This window comes from Panulirus ornatus, chromosome 56 (assembly GCF_036320965.1).
Source record: "Panulirus ornatus isolate Po-2019 chromosome 56, ASM3632096v1, whole genome shotgun sequence".
In the NCBI taxonomy this organism is placed as follows: domain Eukaryota; kingdom Metazoa; phylum Arthropoda; class Malacostraca; order Decapoda; family Palinuridae; genus Panulirus; species Panulirus ornatus.
Window position 1 is genome coordinate 32,205,618 of NC_092279.1, and position 17,731 is coordinate 32,223,348.

At 41.8% G+C, this 17,731-nt stretch overlaps 1 protein-coding gene across 2 annotated transcripts in view; it reads left to right on the forward strand.

Moving 5' to 3' along the window:
- The window catches only part of crb (cell polarity complex component crumbs), a 642,968-nt gene that overhangs the window by 330,897 nt on the left and 294,340 nt on the right, over positions 1-17,731 (forward strand). For both annotated transcript variants that reach the window (XM_071694202.1, XM_071694201.1), the window contains exon 15: positions 4,192-4,428. In XM_071694202.1, coding sequence (XP_071550303.1) covers positions 4,192-4,428 — 237 coding nt within the window. The remainder of the gene's footprint in view (positions 1-4,191; positions 4,429-17,731) is intronic.

Sequence of the window (17,731 nt, forward strand, 5' to 3'; positions counted from 1 at the left end):
AGAGAGGTCAGTCTGTTAGTGTAAAGATGGGTATGTTTGAAGGTAACATAGTATCATTCATGTATGGATTTAAGTCTTTGGCCTTAAAAGCTTAAGAGAGGAAGAGGATGGATGTGAAAATGAAATTTTTGAGGACAACATGAGGTGTTAGGTGGGTTGATCATGTAAGAAATTACACTTTATATGAGAAGTGTTGTATTAAGCACATTCTAACTGAGAGAGCTGACTAGGTTGTGATGAAATGCTACAGACATAAGGAGATGATGGCCAATGAAATGCTGTATAAGAGGATCTTTGTGTCAGAAGTGGAGGGGGTGCTTAAAAAAAATTGTTGCCAAAAGGTGGGTCTAGCATTTAGTACTCACCATAGGAAACTATAGAATCATGAAGGAGTTATGTGATATATGTCTTGTCAAGTTTTATGTTTGAGATTGTGTTTTTGGACTGAAAGTCAGCTCACCACTTATGGGTGAAGCAGAAAGAAGAGACAGCTACCTGGGCCAAAGACTCATGACAGCCACTGAAGTGCTGGCTCATCATGCAGCCTTCACTACCCCTCCTCGTAACCATAAGGGAAGCACTAGTAATATACCTCTCTAGTCAGTGGCTGTAGGGGAAGACTGAGAAGTAGATGAAGGCTGAAGTTAAAGAGGTTTTGAAATATTGAGACCTGAACTTTCTGGAGGTTGAAAGGCGTATATGGAATAGAATGAATTGGATCAGTGTGGTATACAGGGGATGACCTGCTGTAAATGGATTGAACCAGGTCATTTGAATCAGTGAAAGTAGACCATAGAATATTATTTAGGGCTTGGCTATGGATGTTAGGCCATGGTGGCATTACATCATACATAACAGCTAGAGAGTGACATGTTTAATGAAGCCATTGTTCATTTGTTCCTGATGCTATCTTACCAAGGCTGGAGAAGCAGTTTGCTGATGCTATCTTACTGAGGCAGAAGAAGCAATTAGGCATTAAAAAAGTGTTGTAGTATACTTTTGAGAATAATATATTCATCTAACTTGAGCTTTGGTAATAGTTAAAAGTTGCAGTCGTTCAAGAAGGGAATCATTTAGACTGCTGTTATGTAAGTTTTTGCAGACCCATGAATGTTGCTTATGTTGCTTGTCACATCCACGCTAGCTGTCATGTGTAATGCATATAAACCAGAGCTCCCTATCAAAGCCAAGCCTCAGAGACTTTGACATGGTTTCCCTTGACCATTTTATAAGCCTTTGTTTAGGCTGTTAACAATACACTGCCCAATATATACTATATTGCTGCAATTTGCTCTTATCAGATACTTTACCAGCAGAATATTTTCAGTATTGTTTCAATTATATCACAGTGATGATATGTAAAGCACTTTTACAGCTATTGGATACATTTAGTATGAGTACTAGTGATGGCAAGTGGTATGGTGAAAAGAGAAGAGGTAGTGAGAGCTTTGCTTAAGATGAAATGTAGCAAAGTGGATGAATTGCAGTAGATGTTCTTAAGAAAGCAGATGACTCTGCTGTTATTTGGTTTGTTAGGATTTTTGTTGTATGTATAGATCATGACAAAGTGCCTGAGGATTGACAGAATGCTTGTATTGTGACTTTGTATGATGGCAAGAGGGACAGAAATGAATGAATTACAGAGGTATGATTTTTTTTTAATTTACCTGGTAAGTTGAATAGGAGAGTATTGATTGAGAGGTGCACCAAGCATCAGGTTGGGGAGGAGGAATGTGGTTTTAGATGATGTATGGATCAGAATTTTGCTTTGAAGAATTTGTGTGAGAAATACTTAGAGAAGCAGAAGAATTAGTATATGGCATTTGTGAATCTGGGAATGCATATGATAGGGTTAATAGAGAAGCTTTATGGAAATTATTACAAATATATGGTGTGAGATGAAAGCTATTGGGAGCAGTGAGGAGTTTCTGGTACATAGTTATTGATAGGCAGCCAGGCAAGTACATTACCAGTGCTACCCCCCTGGGTAGTGAATCATCATTTCAGTGGTTGTCAAGTTACACTCTTCTGACCCAGGTAGCTTTCCTTTCTTTCTGCCTCACCCACATGTGGACTACTGGCATTCTGTTCACAAATATGCAGTCTCTCTTTGTCACTTAACACTTAACAACACTTGACTCACACAGCAGATTCTTCATAAGTTCAGATTTTCCTGTTGTGATCACTGTGAGTACTGGCCTTGCCTTTTGGTGAAATGGTAGGAGAAATAGACGAAAATAGTAAGTAAGACACAGGCTGGAGCTTTAGATAAAAACATTAGGTAGAAGTAAACAGGAACATTCAATAGGAGCATTAGGTAGAAGTAGACAGGAACATTCAATAGGAGCATTAGGTAGAAGTAGTTGGTTGTAATATTAGAATATTAGTCAGGAACAGTAGGTAGACACATTAGGTAGAAGGAGTCAGTAGAAACATTAGGTAGGAGCCTCTGCAAACACCTTGCTGAAGTTTCCTTTTGCTCATAGCCTATGAGGGTGAGGCACTAAAGGCTGAGAAGCAGCACTGGAGTTCACTGGTTATTGAAAGTCTCTTGCCATGGCCATCCCCCTTGAAGAGGAAACAAGCATCAGAGAAATAGATAGATAGAGTAGTTTCTGTCATGGGAGTAAGCCACATATGTAACTAGGGAGGAGGAGGGTGAGTGGTCTAAGGTGAAGGTCATTGTATTGCAGGGGTGTGTGTGTTCTCACCATAACTTAATCTGTTTATGGATAGGATGGTGTGGGAGGTAAATTTGAGGGTTTTGGGAAGAGGGACAGGTTTGCAGTCTGTGTGGGGGGGGAAGGACGTTCTGGATGGTGACTCGGGTACTGTTTGCTGATGACTTAGCACTGTTGGCATATTTGGGTGAGAAACTGAAGAGGGTTTGAGGCAAGAAAGGGATAGAGTGAATTAGAGTGGTGTAGTATACAGGGAAGGGGGCGATGTGCTTGTCACTGGACTTAACCAGCGCCTATGAAATGGTTTTTGGGAAATGGAAGGTCTTTAGTACCTGGTTATTGATTTTTTTTTTTTTTTTTTTTTTTTCAAACTATTCGCCATTTCCCGCATTAGCGAGGTAGCGTTAAGAACAGAGGACTGGGCCTTTGAGGGAATATCCTCACCTGGCCCCCTCTGTCCCTTCTTTTGGAAAATTAAAAAAAAAAACGAGAGGGGAGGATTTCCAGCCCCCCGCTCCCTTCCCTTTTAGTCGCCTTCTACGACACGCAGGGAATACGTGGGAAGTATTCTTAATCCCCTATCCCCAGGGATAAAAGTACTTGATCACCATGCCACCACTCTACCGTGGCAGTGCCAAGAGCAAATGAAGAAATGGCCTCATTCACTCACATTCTCTCTATTTGTCATGTATAATGCACCAAAATCAGTCCCTATCAACCTGGTTATTGATAGGGACTGATTTTGGTGCATTATACATGACAAATAGAGAGAATGTGAGTGAATGAGGCCATTTCTTCATTTGCTCTTGGCACTGCCACGGTAGAGTGGTGGCATGGTGATCAAGTACTGAATAAGAAAGAAATATAATCTATCTGTTGTACTGTATATATTAATGTTACAAGTTTTTATTTAGTTTTCTTGAAAGCTAGGTAGAAGTGCAATATCTTGTGTCACAAAATTTGAAAATAATAACTCACACTAAGACCTCTTATTGCACCCCTACAATTAGCAAGATAAAGTTTTGAGCTTATATGGCCTCAATATTGATATGAAATATTTTCTTATGCCGTTTAATCCTCTGTAGTATATAGATGAGGCATATGATTTTACCTTTACCTCTATATTCCTTTTAAAGATGGCGTTGAATCATCAACTTTTGTTCATATAATGACAGAGAGATCATTTGACTGTTAAATGAAATTTGTTTAGGCATGTTTAAATAATTACATAAATGTCGTGCTTAGAATGGTCTTTTTAAGCCTTTTTTCATTCTACTTACGAGTGTAAAGTTACACAATCAAGCCCTGGCTTTTGTTGCCATTATGGGCCCATGGTCAGGTCTTATTTTGTATGTTATGGGATATCACTTTTCACCTGGGAGAAAGTACAAATGAAAGATGGTACAGTTATGTTCCTCAGACACAATGTTATTATTAATCTACCTTGGTGTAACATTATCATTGAGAAGAAATACAGTAGTCTTGCATATTAATCTCTTTTTATTTTCAGGTTTTGAAGGCTTGTACTGCAGTAACAACATCAATGATTGTTTTGATGTAACCTGCTCCGATGGTAAAGTTTGCTATGACATGGTCAACAGCTATGAATGTCGTTGTCCTGAGGGCTTCACAGGGGAAAACTGTTCTGTCAATATAGATGAGTGTGAAAGCAGTCCTTGCCTCAATGGAGGAGAGTGTCATGATGGCATGGCTAACTACAGTTGTGTCTGCCCACCAGGATACACAGGTAAAGATTATGTAATACTAATGATAGAATGGTTAACTGCAAAATTTAGTGCTTTATTTGCTCAAATCAAATTTGCTGTTATCAACTATATACCACGATACCCTTTGTAGAACTTCCAGGAATATCATGTACAGGTATTCTGCATGTATGCATTCAAATCCATACTAAGACCCATCTCTCATTTACTCCTTTATTCTCCTCAAATATCTCACTTTATCTTTCTGTTCCATCTCACTCTTTTTATGCAAAAAATGTGCATTTTTATCCATAAAACTATACTACTTCAGTACTCTTTCTTATATAATTGATAACTTCTGTGCAATATCCACTCTCCCTTTACTTTCCTCCTTCCATGTGCTCTTTTCTCTTTTAGACTCTATATACACCTCTGTAAGAATTTTTAAGGTGTAGGTGCTTTTTTTTCATGCAAACAGTGGAATCAAGCATATCACTCCTTTCTTTAGACATTGCCTCACCTAAGGGCTCACATATTTTCCTTTTGTTAGTCAGAGTTCCAGACTTAGTGTACATGTGTAGTTTTCTTTTATAGTGTCTGATTTTCCATTGTTGAGTTCTTTTTGATTTAGAGTATGGCATCTTGGTAATTGTAATTATATTATCCCTGGGGATAGGGGAGAAAGAATGCTTCCCACTTCCCATGTATTCACTGCGTGTCGTAAAAGGCGACTAAAAGGGGAGGGAGCAGGAGGCTGGAAATCCTCCCCCTCTCGTTTTTTAATTTTCCAAAAGAAGGAACAGAGAAGGGGCCAAGTGAGGACATTCCATCCAAGGCTTAGTCCTCTATTCTTGACGCTTCCTTGCTGGCACGGGACATGGCGAATATGTATGAAAAGAAATTATCAGCAGTGAGAATATATAACTGAGATTCAGAGCTGTATGATCAGATTTGTTGCCTATAAAGTTTTGATATTATATCACTGAAGATCTTAAGAGAAACATAGAGAGAAAGAGAACTTGCATCTTTAGAGGGGTGTGATGGAAGAGGACCCAGGAAGATGTAAAGCAGATAGAGTAGGCTCAAAAGGTGTGTTTAGATAAAGCAGCTTAGATATTTTTTGTTGGAAAACATTATTGGAAACACAAAGCTCTACAAAGTAACTGAAAGTTTTAATGGGCAGGGGCATTGCAAGACTGATATCAGGCAGTTTCCTTCTTAGTTATATGATGGTTTCATCAGTGGGGACTTTAATGAAAAGGGAAGTCACATCAAAGCTAAAGAGTTTATAATTAGGCAAATTAAGTTATAAACATTAATTTGCCTGATCATAAACTCATTAGCTTTGATATGAATTCCCTTTTCACCCAAAAGACTTGCTTCTCATGCTCTTTCTTCCCATAAATAGGTACATAATCACCAGTGATCACCTATTGCTCTCCATCCACTTTCAGTTTTACCCACATCAATTTAGAATTTACTTTCGTGCACTCTATCACATGCTCCAACAAATCCTGCTTCAGGAGTAGCGCAACTCCTTCCTTATCTCTTGTCCTCTCACCAACCCCTGACTTTAATCCCAAGACATTTCCAAACCATTCTTCGTCTTTACTCTTGAGTTTCGTTTCACTTGGAGCCTGAATATCCAGGTTTCCCTCCTCAAATATGTTACCTATCTCTCCTTTCATCTCATCTTGGTTACACCCTCACACATTCAGACACCCCAGTCTGAGCCTTCAAGAAGGATGAGCACTTCCTGCTTGATTCCCTCTGTTTCCTCTTTTAGAAATCGAAATACAAGAAGGGGAGGGCTTCCAGCTGCCTGCTCCCACTCCCTTTAGTCGCCTTCTATGATATGTCGGTAATGTGGAGGTAGAATTCTTTTCCCTTAACTCAGGAAACACATGAAGAATGGCCTATCCACTCATATACACATATATATACATAAACACCCATACATGCAAATATTATACTTTGTCACTGTCTTCCACATCAGCGAGGAAGCGCAAGGAAACAGACGAAAGAATGGCCCAACCCACCCACACACACATGTATATACATACACGTCCACACATGCACATATACATTCTTCTACATCTCAGCGTATACATATATATGCACACACAGACATATACATATATACACATTTACATAATTCTTACTGTCTGCCCTTATTCATTCCCATTGCCACCCCGCCACACATAAAATGACAGCCCCCTCCCCCCAAATGTGCGCGAGGTAGCGCTAGGATAAGACAACAAAGCCCATATTCGTTCACACTCAGTCTCTAGCTCTCATGTATAATGCACCGAAACCACAGCTTCCTTTCCACATCCAGGCCCTACAAAACTTTCCATGGTTTACCCCGGATGCTTCACATGCTCTGGTTAACTCCATTGACAGCACGTCGACCCAGGTATACCACATCGTTCCATTTCACTCTATTCCTTGCACGCTTTTCACCCTCCTGCATGTTCAGGCCTCAATCACTCAAAATCTTTTTCACGCCATCTTTCCACCTCCAATTTGGTCTCCCACTTCTTGTTCCTTCTACCTCTGACACATATATCCTCTTAGTCAATCTTTCCTCACTCATTCTCTCCATGTCACCAAACCATTTCAAAACACCGTCTTCTGCTCTCTCAACCACACTCTTTTTATTACCACACATCTTTCTTACCCTTTCATTACTTACTCGATAAAACCACCTCACACCACATATTGTCTTCAAACATCTCATTTCCCGCACATCCACCCTCTTCCACCACAACTTTATCCATAGCCCATGCCTCGCAACCATATAACATTGTTGGAACCACTATTCCTTCAAATATACCCATTTTTGCTTTCCAAGATAACGTTCTCGACTTTCACACATTTTTCAATGCTCCCCGAACTCTCGCCTCCTCCCGCACTCTATGATTCACTTTCGCTTCCATGGTTTCCCTCCACTGCCAAATCCACTCCCAGATATCTAAAACACCTCACTTCCTCCAGTTTTTCTCCATTCAAACGTACCTCCCAATTGACTTGTCCCTCAACCCTACTGTACCTAATAACCTTGCACTTATTCACATTTACTCTCAGCTTTCTTCTTTCACACTTTACCAAACTCAGTCACCAGCTTCTGCAGTTTCTCACACGAATCACCCACCAGTGCTGTATCATCAGCAAACAACAACTGACTCACTTCCCAAGCTCTCTCATCCACAACAGACTTCATACTTGCCCCTCCTTCCAAAACCTTTGCATTCACCTTCCTAACAACCCCATCCATAAATGAATTAAACATCCATGAAGACATCATGCACCCCTGCCACAAAGCAACATTTACTGAGAACCAATCACTTTCCTCTCTTCCTACAAGTACACATGCCTTACATCCTCGATAAACACTTTTCACTGCTTCTAACAACTTGCCTCCCACACCATATATTGTTGATACCTTCCACAAAGTATCTCTATCAACTCTATCATACGCCTTCTCCAGATCCATAAATGCTACATATAAATCCATTTGCTTTTCTAAGTATTTCTCACATATATTCTTCAATGCAAACACCTGATCCACACATCCTCTACCACATCCTCTAACCACGCTGCTCTTCCCCAATCTGATGCTTTGTACATGCCTTCACCTTCTTAATCAATACCCTCCCATATAATTTCCCAGGAATACTCAACAAACTTATACCTCTGTAATTTGAGCACTCACTTTTATCCCCTTTGCCTTTGTACAATGGCACTATGCAAGCATTCCGCCAATCCTCAGGCACCTCACCATGAGTCTCACATACATTGAATAACCTTACCAACCAGTCAACAATACAACCACCCCCTTTTTTAATAAATTCCACTGCAATAATATCCAAACCCGCTGCCATGCCGGCTTTCATCTTCCGCAAAGCTTTTACTACCTCTTCTCTGTTTACCAAATTATTTTCCCTAACCCTCTCACTTTGCACACCACCTCGACCAAGACACCCTATATCTGGGACTCTGGCATCAAACACATTCAACAAAGCTTCAAAATACTCACTCCATCTCCTTCTCACATCACCACTACTTGTTATCCCCTCCCCATTAGCCCCCTTCACTGATGCTTCCATTTGTTCCCTTGTCTTATGCACTTTATTTACCTCCTTCCAAAACATTTATTTTCCCTAAATTCTAATGATACTCTCTCACCCCAACTCTCATTTGCCCTCTTTTTCACCTCATGCACCTTTCTCTTGACCTCCTGCCTCTTTCTTTTATACATCTCCCAGTCATTTGCATTATTTCCTTGCAAAAATCATCCAAATGCCTCTCTCTTCTCTTTCACTAATGATCTTACTTCTTCATCCCACCACTCACTAACCTTTCTAATCTGCCCACCTTCCATGCTTCTCATGCCACAAGCATCTTTTGCGCAAGCCATCACTGCTTCCCTAAATACATCCCATTCCACACCCACACTCCTTACGTCCTTTGTTCTCACCTTTTTCCATTCTGTACTCAGTCTCTCCTGGTACTTCCTCATGCAAGTCTCCTTCCCAAGCTCACTTACTCTCACCACTCTCTTCACCCCAACATTCTCTCTTCTTTTCTGAAAACCTGTACAAATCTTCACCTTCGCCTCCACAAGATAATGATCAGACATCCCTCCAGTTGCACCTCTCAGCACATTAACATCTGGAAGTCTCTTTCGCGTGCCTATCAATTAACACGTAATCCAATAACACTCTCTGGCCATCTCTCCTACTTACATACGTATACTTATGTATTTATTCATTTATTTTACTTTATTGCTGTCTCCTATATTAGCGAGGTAGCACAGAGAAACAGACAAAAGAATGGCCCAACCCACCCACTTGCACATGTATATACATACACATCCACACACGCAAATATACATACCTATACATCTCAACATATACATGTATATACACACACTGACACACATATATACACATGTACATAATTCATACTGTCTGCCTTTATTCATTCCCATTTGCCACCCTGCCACACATGAAATAACAACCCCCTCCCCCCACATGTGCACGAGGTAGCGCTAGGAAAAGACAACAAAGGCCCCATTCGTTCACAGTCTCTAGGTGTCATATATAATGCACCGAAACAACAGCTCCCTTTCCACTTTCAGGCCCCACAGCACTTTCCATGGTTTACCCCAGACGCTTCACATGCCCTGGTTCAATCCATTGACAGCACGTTGACCCTGGTATACCATATCGTTCCAATTCACTCTATTCCTTGCACACCTTTCACCCTCCTGCGTGTTCAGACCCCAATCACTCAAAATCTTTTTCACTCCATCTTTCCACCTCCAATTTGGTCTCCCACTTCTCCTCATTCCCTCCACCTCTGACACATATATCCTCTTGGTTAATCTTTCCTCATTCATTCTTTCCATGTGACCAAACCATTTCAAAACACCCTTCTTCTGCTCTCTCAACCACACATTTTTGTTATTACCACACATCTCTCTTATCCTATTATTACTTACTCGATCAAATCACCTCACACCACATATTGTCCTCAAACATCTCATTTCCAGCACATCCACCCTCCTGTGCACAACTCTATCCATAGCCCATGCCTCACAACCATATAACATTGTTGGAACCACTATTTCTTCAAACATACCTGTTTTTGCTTTCCGAGATATTGTTCTCCACTTCCACACATTTTTCAATGCTCCCAGAACTTTCGCCCCCTCCCCCACCTTATGATTCACTACCACTTCCATGGTTCCATCCACTGCCAAATCCACTCTCAGATATCTAAAACAGTTCACTTCCTCCTGTTTTTCTCCATTCAAACTTACCTCCCAATTGACTTGTCCCTCAACCCTACTGTACCTAATAACCTTGCTCTTATTCACATTTACTCTCAACTTTCTTCTTTCACACACTTTACCAAACTCACTCACCAGATTCTGCAGTTTCTCACATGATTCAGCCACCAGCGCTGTATCATCAGCAAACAACAAATGACTTCCCAAGCTCTTTCATCCACAACAGACTGCATACTTGCCCCTCTTTCCAAAACTCTTGCATTCACCTCCCTAACAACCCTATCCATAAGCAAATTAAACAACCATGGAGACATCACACACCCCAACCACAAACCAACATTCACTGAGAACCACTCACTTTCCTCTCTTCCTACACGTACACATGCCTTACATCCTTGATAAAAACTTTTCTCTGCTTCTAACAACTTGCCTCCTTCACCAATTATTCTTATTACCTTCCACAGAGCATCTATATCAACTCTATCATATGCCTTCTCCAGATCCATAAATGCTACATACAAATCCATTTGCTTTTCTAAGTATTTCTCACAAACATTCTTCAAAGCAAACACCTGATCCACACATCCCCTACCACTTTTGAAACCACCCTGCTCTTCCCCAATCTGATGCTCTGTATATGCCATCACCCTTTCAATCAATATCCTCCCATATAATTTACCAGGAATACTCAACAAACTTATACCTTTGTAACTTGAGCACTCACTTTTATCCCTTTTGCCTTTGTACAATGGCACTATGCAAGCATTCCACCAATCGTCAGGCACCTCACCATGAGTCATACATATATTGAATAACCTTACCAACCAGTCAACAATACAGTCACCCCCTTTTTTAATATTATTCCACTGCAATACCATCCAAACCTGCTCCCTTGCCAGCTTTCATCTTCCGCAAAGCTTTTACTACCTTTTCTCTGTTTACCAAATCATGCTCCCTAACCCTCTCACTTTGCACACCACCTCAACCAAAACACCCTATATCTGCCACTCTATCATCAAACACATTCAACACACCTTGAAAATACTCACTCCATCTCCTTCTCACATCACCACTACTTGTTATCACCTCCCCATTAGCCCCTTCACTGAAGTTTCCATTTGTTCCCTTGTCTTACGCACTTTATTTACCTCCTTCTAGAACATCATTTTTTTTTTTTTTTTTGCCGCTGTCTCCCGCGTTTGCGAGGTAGCGCAAGGAAACAGACGAAAGAAATGGCCCAACCCACCCCCATACACATGTATATACATACGTCCACACACGCAAATATACATACCTACACAGCTTTCCATGGTTTACCCCAGACGCTTCACATGTCCTGATTCAATCCACTGACAGCACGTCAACCCCAGTACACCACATCGATCCAATTCACTCTATTCCTTGCCCTCCTTTCACCCTCCTGCATGTTCAGGCCCTGATCACACAAAATCTTTTTCACTCCATCTTTCCACCTCCAATTTGGTCTCCCACTTCTCCTCGTTCCCTCCACCTCTGACACATATATCCTCTTGGTCAATCTTTCCTCACTCATTCTCTCCATGTGCCCAAACCATTTCAAAACACCCTCTTCTGCTCTCTCAACCACGCTCTTTTTATTTCCACACATCTCTCTTACCCTTACGTTACTTACTCGATCAAACCACCTCACACCACACATTGTCCTCAAACATCTCATATCCAGCACATCCATCCTCCTGCGCACAACTCTATCCATAGCCCACGACTCGCAACCATATAACATTGTTGGAACCACTATTCCTTCAAACATACCCATTTTTGCTTTCCGAGATAATGTTCTCGACTTCCACACATTCTTCAAGGCTCCCAGGATTTTCGCCCCCTCCCCCACCCTATGATCCACTTCCGCTACCATGGTTCCATCCGCTGCCAGATCCACTCCCAGATATCTAAAACACTTTACTTCCTCCAGTTTTTCTCCATTCAAACTTACCTCCCAATTGACTTGACCCTCAACCCTACTGTACCTAATAACCTTGCTCTTATTCACATTTACTCTTAACTTTCTTCTATCACACACTTTACCAAACTCAGTCACCAGCTTCTGCAGTTTCTCACATGAATCAGCCACCAGCGCTGTATCATCAGCGAACAACAACTGACTCACTTCCCAAGCTCTCTCATCCCCAACAGACTTCATACTTGCCCCTCTTTCCAAAACTCTTGCATTTACCTCCCTAACAACCCCATCCATAAACAAATCAAACAACCATGGAGACATCACACACCCCTGCCACAAATCTACATTCACTGAGAACCAATCACTTTCCTCTCTTCCTATACGTACACATGCCTTACATCCTCGATAAAAACTTTTCACTGCTTCTAACAACTTGCCACCCACACCATATATTCTTAATACCTTCCACAGAGCATCTCTATCAACTCTATCATATGCATTCTCCAGATCCATAAATGCTAAATACAAATCCATTTGCTTTTCTAAGTATTTCTCACATACATTCTTCAAAGCAAACACCTGATCCACACATCCTCTACCACTTCTGAAACCACACTGCTCTTCCCCAATCTGATGCTCTGTACATGCCTTCACCCTCTCAATCAATACCCTTCCATATAATTTACGAGGAATACTCAACAAACTTATACCTCTGTAATTTGAGCACTCACTCTTATCCCCTTTGCCTTTGTACAGTGGCACTATGCACGCATTCCACTAGTCCTCAGGCACCTCACCATGAGTCTTTTTTTTTTTTTTTTTTTTTTGCTTTGTCGCTGTCTCCCGCGTTTGCAAGGTAGTGCAAGGAAACAGACGAAAGAAATGGCCCAACCCACCCCCATACAACATGTATATACATACGTCCACACACACAAATATACATACCTACACAGCTTTCCATGGTTTACCCCAGACGCTTCACATGCCCTGATTCAATCCACTGACAGCACATCAACCCCGGTATACCACATCGATCCAATTCACTCTATTCCTTGCCCTCCTTTCACCCTCCTGCATGTTCAGGCCCCGATCACACAAAATCTTTTTCACTCCATCTTTCCACCTCCAATTTGGTCTCCCACTTCTCCTCGTTCCCTCCACCTCTGACACATATATCCTCTTGGTCAATCTTTCCTCACTCATTCTCTCCATGTGCCCAAACCATTTCAAAACACCCTCTTCTGCTCTCTCAACCACGCTCTTTTTATTTCCACACATCTCTCTTACCCTTACGTTACTTACTCGATCAAACCACCTCACACCACACGTTGTCCTCAAACATCTCATTTCCAGCACATCCACCCTCCTGCGCACAACTCTATCCATAGCCCATGCCTCGCAACCATACAACATTGTTGGAACCACTATTCTTCAGACATACCCATTTTTGCTTTCCGAGATAATGTTCTCGACTTCCACACATTCTTCAAGGCTCCCAGGATTTTTCGCCCCCTCCCCCACCCTATGATCCACTTCCGCTTCCATGGTTCCATCCGCTGCCAGATCCACTCCCAGATATCTAAAACACTTTACTTCCTCCAGTTTTTCTCCATTCAAACTTACCTCCCAATTGACTTGACCCTCAACCCTACTGTACCTAATAACCTTGCTCTTATTCACATTTACTCTTAACTTTCTTCTTTCACACACTTTACCAAACTCAGTCACCAGCTTCTGCAGTTTCTCACATGAATCAGCCACCAGCGCTGTATCATCAGCGAACAACAACTGACTCACTTCCCAAGCTCTCTCATCCCCAACAGACCATGAGTCATACATACATTAAATAACCTTACCAACCAGTCAATAATACAGTCATCCCCTTTTTTAATAAATTCCACTGCAATACCATCCAAACCTGCTGCCTTGCCGGCTTTCATCTTCCGCAAAGCTTTTACTACCTCTTCTCCCTAAAATTTAATGATACTCTCTCACCCCAACTCTTATTGCCCTCTTTTACCCTTTTTGTACCATTATCTTGACCTCCTGCCTCTTTTTAAACCAGGCATTCCCAATCACCAGTCCTTTTTCAGCACACAAATCCACAAGCTCTTCACCATTTCCAATTACAACACTGAACACCCCATGTACACCAATTATTCCCTCAACTGCCACATTACTCACCTTTGCATTCAAATCACCCCTCACTATAACCCGGTCTCTTGCATCAAAACTACTAACACACTCACTCAGCTGCTCCCAAAACACTTGCCTCTCATGATCTTTCTTCTCATGGACAGGTGCATATGCACCAATAATCACCCATCTCTCTCCATCCACTTTCAGTTTTACCCATATCAATCTAGAGTTTACTTTCTTACACTCTGTCACATACTCCCACCACTCCTGTTTCAGGAGTAGTGCTACTCCTTCCCCTGCTCTTGTCCTCTCACTAACCCCTGACTTTACTCCCAAGACATTCACAAACCACTCTTCCTCTTTACCCTTGAGCTTCATTTCACTCAGAGCCAAAACATCCAGCTTCCTTTCCTCAGACATACTTCCTATCTTTCGTTTTTTCTCATCTTGGTTACATCCACACACATTTAGACACCCCAATCTGAGCCTTTGAGGAGGATGAACACTCCCCGCATGACTCCTTCTGCTTCCCCTTTTAGAAAGTTAAAATACAAGGAGGGGAGGGTTTCTAGCCCCCCACTCCCGTGCCCTTTAGTCGCCTTCTACAACACGTGAGAAATGTGTGGGAAGTATTCTTTCTCCCCTATCCCCAGGGATAGAAATCTACATACATATATGTATCAACATAAACACATATTTATACATATACATATACAGACATATACATATAGATACATGTTCATATTCATACTTGCTTGCCTTCATCCATTACTGGCACTACCCTGTCCCACAGGAAACAGAATTGCTTCCTCCTTCCTCAGTGAGGTAGTGCCAGGAAAACAGATAAAAGAGGTCCATTTGTTCACATTCAATCTCAAGCTGTCTTGTATGATGCACCAAAACAACAGCTTCCTATCCACATCCAGGCCCCACAGTCTGTAGGTGTCATGTGTAATACACCGAAACTACAGCTTCCTAACCACATCCAGGCCCCACAAACCTTTCCATTGTTTACCCCAGACATTTACATGCCCTGGTTCTGTCCATTGACAGCATGTCGACTCCAGTATACCACATCGTTCCATTTCATTCTATTCCTTGCGCTCCACTCACCCTCCTGTATGTGCAGGTCCCAATTGTTCAAAATCTTTTTCATTCCATTCTTCCACCTCCAATTTGGTCTTCCACTTCTTGTTCCCTTCACCTATGACACAGAGATTGACAAAGAGGATTCTTTGTCAATCTTTCCTCACTCATTCTCCCCATATGTCCTTACCATTTCAACACATCCCCTTCTGTTCTCTCATCCACACTTTTTTTATTTTCACACATCTCTATTACCCTTTCATTACTTACTCGATCAAACCCCCTCACACCACTGACTGTCCTCAAACATTATATATCCAGTGCATCCACCCTCCTCCATACAACCCTATGTATAGCCCATGCCTCTCAACCATATGATATTGTTGGAACTACTGTTCCTTCAAACATACCTGTTTTTGCTCCGAGATAATGTTCTCTCCTTCCACACATTCTTTAGTGCTCCCAAAACCTTTGCCCCTCCCCCACCTTGTGACTCACTTCTGTTTCCATGGTTCCATTTGTTGCCAAGTCCACTCCCAGATATCTAAGACACTTCACTTCCTCCAATTTTTCTCCATTCAAACTTACCTCTCAATCAACTTGTCCTTTAACCCTACAGAACCAAATAACCTTGCTCTTATTCACATTTACTTTCAGCTTTCTCCCTTCTCACACTTTTCCAAACTCAGTCACCAGCTTTTGCAGTTTCTCCCTTAAATCAGCCACCAGAGCTGTATCATCAGCAAACGACAACTGACTCACTTCCCAGGCCCTCTCATACCCGACAGACTGGATACATGCCCCTCTCTCTAAAACTCTTGCCTTTACCTCCCCAACCATCCCATCCATAAACAAATTAAACAACCATGAGGACATCACACACCTCTGCCAGAAACCAACCTTCTTTGGGAACCAATCACTTTCCTCTCTTCCTACTCGCACACATGCCTTACATCCTTGGTAAAAACTTTTCACTTCAAGCAGCTTACTTCCTACACCATATAATCTTAAGACCTTCCACAAGGCATCTCTCTCATATGCCTTCTCCAGATCCATAAATGTTACAAATCCATCTGTCTTTCTAAGTATGTCTCACACATTCTTCAAAGCAAACACCTGTTCCACATATCCTCCACCACTTCTGAAACCACACCACTCTTCCCCAATCTGATGCTTTGTACATGCCTTAACCCCCTCATTTAATACCCTCCCATGCAATTTCCCAGGAATACCCAATAAACTTATGCCTCTTTAGTTTGAACATTCACCTTTATCCCCTTTGCGTTTGTACAATTGCACTATGCATGCATTCCACCAATCCTCTGGCACTTCACCATGATCCACACATACATTGAATATCCCCACCTGCCAATCAACAACATAGCCACCCTCTTTCTCAACAAACTCCACCGCAACATCATCCAAACCCACCGCCTCCACAAAGCTTTCACCACCTCTTCCCTTTTAACCAAGCCATTCTCCCTAACCCTCGTACTTTGCACACCACAACAACCAAAGCACCCTACATCTGCCACTCTATCATCAAACACATTCTAGAAACCTTCAAAATACTCTGTCTCCTTGCTTCATCACTACCTGTTATTACTAACCCCCCCCCACCCTTGCCCCCTTCACTGATGTTCTCATTTGTTCTCTTGTCTTATGCACGTTACTTACCTCCTTCCAGAACTCTTTATTCTCTCTAAAATTTTATGGTACTGTCTCACCCCAGCTCTCATTTACCCCCTTTTTCAACCCTTGCACCCTCCTCTTGACCTCCTTCCACTTTCCTTTATACATTACCCTGTCATTTGCACTCCTTCCTTGTTTGTATCGTCCAAACACCTCTCTTTTCTCTTTCTCTAACAACTTTACTTCATCCCACCACTCACTGCCCTTTCTTATCTGCCCACCTCCAATCTTTCTTTTGCCACATGCATCTTTTGCACATACCATTACTGCTTCCCTACATACATTCCATTCCTCACCCACTCCCCTCACGTCACTTGCTCTCATCTCATACACATATATATACATAAACGCCCATACTCATATACATACACATACATATACATATCATCATTTATACATATACATATACATATATACTCATGTACATATTCATACTTGCTTGCCTTCAATCCATTCCTGGTGCCAACCTGCCCCACAGGATACAGCATCACTGGCCTTGCTTCAGCAAGGTAGTGCCAGGAAACAGAAAAAAAAGCCATATTTGTTCACACTCAATCTCAATCTATCATGTGTAATGCACTGAAACCACAGCTCCCTGTCCAAATCCAGGTCCCACAGACCTTTCCATGTTTTACCCCAGACGTTTCACATGCCCTGGTTCAGTCCATTGACAGCATGTCAACCCTGGTATACC